We start from the raw sequence: 6,144 nt of genomic DNA on the forward strand, positions 1-6,144 counted from the left end.
AGGATGGACATGTCGTCTGAGGAATGGGAGGGGGAGTTGAAATGATTCGAGACTGGGAGGTGCAGTTGTTTAGTGCGAACTGAGCATAGGTGTTCTGCAAAGCGGTCCCCTAGACCCTTCTTCAGAAATGATTTCAGATTCTCCAGTTCCTACTATCTCTGAAACAATTTTAACCCCACTGCGCAGCCTCTTCACAGTACCTGACCCTGCTCTGCCCTTACACCTCCCAAACCTGGAACCTGTGCTGTATAGGTTGTGTGGGTACACAGCCTGTTGATTGAGCTCAGAGCCAGGCAGCATTTCGTAAGGCATTTGTTGAGGTTCGTCATCACCTGCTTGATGAGCCTGGCATTTACATGTCACCCACCATTTGCCATCAGGAAGTGCGCGTGGCAGGAGTGATATCAGACTAAAACCATACCTTAGTCCAGGTGACTGAGGCTCTATTTAAGGTGGGGGGTGGGGGGCCGGGGGGGGGGGGTCCATAAAGTAGTGAAACGGGAAGAGAGCTTTAGGGTGGGGATTCCAGGCTGGGCTGTCAATGCTGGAGCCATTCAATAGTGGGCATCACTGGCAAGGCCAGCAGAGGGCAGTGAAGAGTCCACCTCCTTGGTGTGGGTCTGGAGTCACTTGTAGGGTTGAATGGTCACTGGGAGATGAGAGGTTAACCAGGTGGGCATTGGATAGTCAAGTCTTGAAGTAACTGAGGTTTCGGCAGCAGACATTCTGACAGGGACACTTGGGCATCACTGCAGATGTTGAACTCTGGGACTTCAGTGCAGGCACAGATAACGTAGTTTGGCTCCTTTAAAATAAGCTATCAGGATTGCCCATTGGTCAGGAGGGGAGAGATAGAGTTGGTAGCTCGCGTCTGTATCCCCTAATATTTGGAGGAAATCCCCTCTCCAGGTTAGGCTGTCTAATCCTGTTGAGGTGGAGGATGAGGTTGAGGCTGTGAGCTTGGGGGTTTCCAAGAGACACCGCGTGAAAATGAGGAATGGAGCAGTGGGTGGAGTTGAGCAGGAAGGGAAAATCAGAGGTAAAAGTGAGGGAACAGAAAGAGAGAAGAGATCGTGGGTGCAACTGGATTTATGAGGAAGCAGCCAGGGGGTGGCAGCACTGACACTAACAGAGAAATTTGAATCTGCTCACTGACTTCTTCAAAATCTACTTCTTCCCAATTCGACTTGATCCCCAAACCCCATTCCAAGTACTTGTCCACTGCCTCAGTTTGAACGGGCTGTAGGCCATTGTTGGAGCTGGCGATCGTAGAATCATGCAGTACGAGGAGGCCCTTCAGCCCATCAAATCTTTACTGCCAAAGCTACACTATGTCTACACTAGATTATAGAAAAGAACATAGAACAGTACAACACAAAGACAGGCCCTTTGGCCTACCATGCCTGTGCCGACCATGCTGCCATTCTAAACTAATCCCATCTGCCTGCACATGGTCTGAATCCCTCTACTCCCAGTGTGTTCATGTGTTTATCCAAATGCTGCTTAAATGTTGCTGTCAAATCTGGTTTTACTGCCTCCCCTGACAGCATGTTCTAGGTATCTACTACCCTCTGTACAATAAAAACGTGCCTCATACATTTCCTTTAAACAGTTCCCCCTCTCACCTTAAACCTATGCCCTTGAGTATTTGACATTTCCACCCTGGGAAAAAGAATCTGACTATCCATGCCCCCTATAATTTTATATACTTCTATTAAGTCGTCCCCCAGCCCCTGCCGCTCTAGCGAAAACAGTCCAAGTTCGTCCAAACTCTCCTCATAGCTAATCCATTTCAATCCAGTTTACATTCTGGTAAATCTCTCCAAAGCCTCCGTATTCTTCTTATAGTGTGGTGACCAGAACTGCACGCAGCACTCCAAAGGTGGCCTAACTAAAGCAGCACCATGATTCGCCAACGTTTATACTCAGTGCCCCAACTGATGAAGGCAAGCTGTGTGTCTTCTGTACCACCTTATCCACTTGTGTTGCCATTTTCAGGGAGCTATTGTCTTGTACTCCAAGATCCCTCTGTCCAACAATGCTCCTAAGAGTCTTGTCATTTATCATATACTTTCCTCTTGCATTTGACGTTCCAAAACATATCACCCTCCATTTGTCCAGATTAATCTTCATCTGCCATCCATCCGCCCAGTTTTCCAACTGATCTATATCTTGCTGTATCCTTTGACAACCTTCCTATCTACAACTCTACTAATTTTCATGTGTGAAAACTTACTAATCTGATCATCCACATTTTCATAGAGTCAGACAGATATACAGCACAGAAAAAGACCTTTCGGTCCAACTTGCACATGCTGACCCAGATATCCTAAATTAATCAAGTCCCATTTACTAGCATTTGGCCCATATCCCTCCAAAACCTTCCTATTCATAAACACATCCAGATGTCTTTTAAATATTGTAATTATATCAGCTTCCACCACTTCCTCTGGCAGCTCATTCCATACACACACCACCCTCTGTATGAAAAAGTTGCCCCTTAGGTCCCTTTTAAATCTTTCCTCTCTCACCTTAAACCTATGTCCTCTAGTTCTGGACCACCCCAACCCCTGGCAAAAGACTTTGTCTATTCACTTTGTCTATCCACGCCCCTCATGATTTTATAAATCTCTATAAGATCACCCCTCAGCCTCCAACGTTCCAGGGAAAATAACTCCAATCTATTCAGCCTCTCCCGATAGCTCAAACCCCCCCAACCCTGGCAACATCCTTGTAAATCTTTTTTGAACCCTTTCAAGTTTCTTCCTATAGCAGGGAGACCAGAATTGTATGCAGTATTCCAGTAGTGGCCTAACCAATGTACTGTACAGCAGCAACATGACCTCCCAACTGCTATACTCAATGCACTGACCAATAAAGGCAAGCATACTAAACACCTTCACCTCCCTGTCTACCTGTGACTCCACTTTCAAGGAACTGTGAGCCTGTGCCCCAAGGTCTCTCTGTTTGGCAACACTCCCCAGGACCTTATCATTAGGTGTATAAGTCCTGCCTTTCCAAAATACAGCACCTCACATTTATCTAAATTAAACTCCATCTGCCACTCCTCGGCCTACTGGCCCATCTGATCAAGGTCCTGTTGTACTCTGAGGTAACCCTCTTTGCTGTCCCCTACACCCCCAATTTTGGTGTCATCTGCAAACTTTCTAAACATCCAAATCATTTATATATATTGCAAACAACAGGGGTCCCAGCACTGATCACTGTGGAACACCACTGGTCACAAACCACCAGTCAGAAAATACCCCTCCACAACTACCCAGTGTCTTCTATGATCAAGTCAATTTTGTATCCAACATACCAACTCACCATGGATCTTATGTAATTTAATCTTCTGGACCAGCCAACCACAAGGGATCTTGTCAAATGCTTTAGTAAAGTCCATGTAGACAACATCCACTGCTCTACCCTCATCAATCATCTTTGTCACTTCCTCAAAAAACTCAGATTTTTGATACAGGGCCTCCCTTGCACAAAGCCACGCTAACAACGCCCCCCCTCTTCCGTCACCAGCCCCATAAGTCTTGAATCTTATGACACTTCGAGTGCTCATCCAAGTACTTTTTAAAGGTTGTGTGGTTACCCATCTCAGCTACCCTTGCAGACAGTGCATTCCAGATCCCAATCATCCTCTGGGTGAGAAAGATTTTCCTCAAGTTCCCTCTAAACCTCTTGCCTTTCACTTGGAAAATTAAGCCCCCTTGTTATTGAACATTCGGCTAACAATCAAACTGGATAGTGCAGCTCCAACAACACTCAAGAAGCTCAATACCATCCAGGACAAAGCAGCCTACTTTGGCACCAAATCCTCAAGCATCCACTGCTTCCACCAGCTTTCAGTCGCAGCAGTGTGTACCATTTACAAGATGTACATGCAGACATTCACCAAAGATCCTTAGCACTTTCCGAACATATGACCACTTCCATCCAGAAGCTTAAGGGCAGGGCACACATGGGAACTCCACCCCCTGCAAGTTCCCCTCCATGCCACTCACCATGCTGACTTGGAAATATATTGGCTGTTGCTTCACATGGCTGGATCAAAATCCTGGAATTCCCTCCCTAAGGGGATCGTTGCACAGGAACTGCAGTGGCTTAAGAAGGTGGCTCACCCCCACCCTGTCAAGGGCAACTAGGGGCGGGCAATCAGTGACCAGCCAGCACACCTATATCACACGAGTGATTTAAAAAGACCAGTCTGTGACTGGCCCCTCCAAATGTCCACATTATCTGCGCGATTGGCACCAATCAATGTCATCAAGGACATTGTTTCAGAGATAGTAGGAACTGCAGATGCTGGAGAATCTGAAATCATTTCTGAAGGAGGGTCTAGGCCCGAAACGTCAGCTGTCCTGATCCTCTGATGCTGCTTGGCCTGCTGTGTTCATCCAGATCTACACCTTGTTATCTCATCAAGAACATTGCTGACTGGGCTGGGCCTCCACATGAACATCTCTTCCAGGCTGCATTCCATCGCCCCAAGGCGAAAGGTGACACTGGCCAGCAGCAGCTGCACTTCCCCTTTCTCCCTCATGATCGGGTTATCCTTTGGCAGGAGGGAGATATCATGGCAACTTTGGGCGAAGTCAGTATTCAGCAACAAGCACAGGCTGAGACCAGAGATCCCGAAACACCAAACAAGGTGGCGAGATTAATTTTTAATACACAAATGGGATGTGGGCATCGCTGGCAAGGCTGACATTCAGTGCCCCTTTGCTCCAACAACCAAATGCCTCACTCGGGGCCATTTCGGAGGGCAGTTAAGATTTGCCCCCACCTCCCCACTGGAGTTGTGCAGACCCAGACCCAGGGAAGGTCAGCGGATTTCCCATCAGTGAACCCCGATGGGGTTTTTAACCACCATCGATGATGCCTGTCACGGTCACCATCCCCGGGATTAGCTCCCAATTCCAGATTTGTTTGATTGTATTTAAATTCCACCGGGGGCCGTGGTGGGATTCGAACCGGTGTTTCCCCCAGACCCTGGGGTGGACCACCTCCCCTGAATGTTGAGGGCCTGTGTTTCAACGCATCCTCTGAACTCCGCGCTCAGTGAACTGCAGTGTCGGCTGAGAGGCGGGATGCAGAGCACGGCAAGATCCCACCAGCAACCAGTCCTTGCTGCGCAGAAGGAGGCCACTCAGCCCATTGACACCCCAGCTCGCTCTGCCGAGCAATTTAGTCAGGCCCACTTCCCCATCATTCCCCGGCCCACACTCTCCCGCTGTAGCCTCCCCCTCGCATGGGGGTTGATTTCCCTCGAATGCCTGTCCGATTTTGTGGGCAGCAGGTTCCTGGTAAAATATTGCCCTCCTGTTCCCATCCATACCTGCCCAGTCCTTGTCCCATCTGCAAAAGGGAGCAATTTTACTTCCTCGACCTGAGCCGACCCTCTCCCAATCCCATGCCCCTCCGTCAAATTCCACCCTCCCACGCTCCTCACCAGTTCCCCTCCAGGGTGAGCAGCCCCAGCCATCCCTCTGCCCTCCTCCCCAGCACCAAATACCCCGAACCCTGACCTCACGTCTCACAACCTTCATATCCTGGCTACCATTCTGGTCAATCTCAAGAACACACTTCCCGGAACCCAACCCAGTACTCTAGCTGGGGGGCTTAACCCGGGATTTCCCATCGACGATCAGAGTAAACCTCCTGCACGTTGTCTCTCCTTACTCCTGAAGCCCAGCTGCTTTGCCTGACAACCCTCGATCTGTCCCACTTCGCCTCTGACAGAGATGCAGAACACCTTGTGCACCCCCCCGCCAACCCCTCCATTGGCTGCATCTCCCATGCCTGTTGGAGCTCTGGTGCTGTTGTGTCTCTTGATCGCCTCTGCAGAGGCAGATCTGTCACAGTTTGATTGGGAAGAGGCTTTGCAGGGTGGGAATCTGCAGAGGCAGATCTGTCACAGTTGATTGGAAAGAAGCTTTGCAGGGTGGGAAGTAGCCTTCCTGCTCTTATGATGCTGCTTGGCCTGCTGTGTTCATCCAGCTTTACACCTTGTTATCACAGTTGATTGGAAAGAGGCTTTGCAGGGTGGGAATCTGCAGAGGTAGATCTGTCACAGTTGATTGGAAAGAGGCTTTGCAGGGTGGGAATCTGCAGAGACAGATCTGTCACAGT

At 49.0% G+C, this 6,144-nt stretch overlaps 1 protein-coding gene across 1 annotated transcript in view; it reads right to left on the reverse strand.

Moving 5' to 3' along the window:
• The window catches only part of rbm8a (RNA binding motif protein 8A), a 13,036-nt gene extending 7,224 nt beyond the window's left edge, over positions 1-5,812 (reverse strand). The window contains exon 1 of the mRNA XM_048620284.1: positions 5,695-5,812. Coding sequence (XP_048476241.1) covers positions 5,695-5,812 — 118 coding nt within the window. The remainder of the gene's footprint in view (positions 1-5,694) is intronic.
• Between the last annotated feature and the right edge of the window lie 332 nt (positions 5,813-6,144).

The sequence above is a fragment of the Rhincodon typus genome, chromosome 46 (genome assembly GCF_021869965.1).
Source record: "Rhincodon typus isolate 14 chromosome 46, sRhiTyp1.1, whole genome shotgun sequence".
NCBI classification, from domain to species: domain Eukaryota; kingdom Metazoa; phylum Chordata; class Chondrichthyes; order Orectolobiformes; family Rhincodontidae; genus Rhincodon; species Rhincodon typus.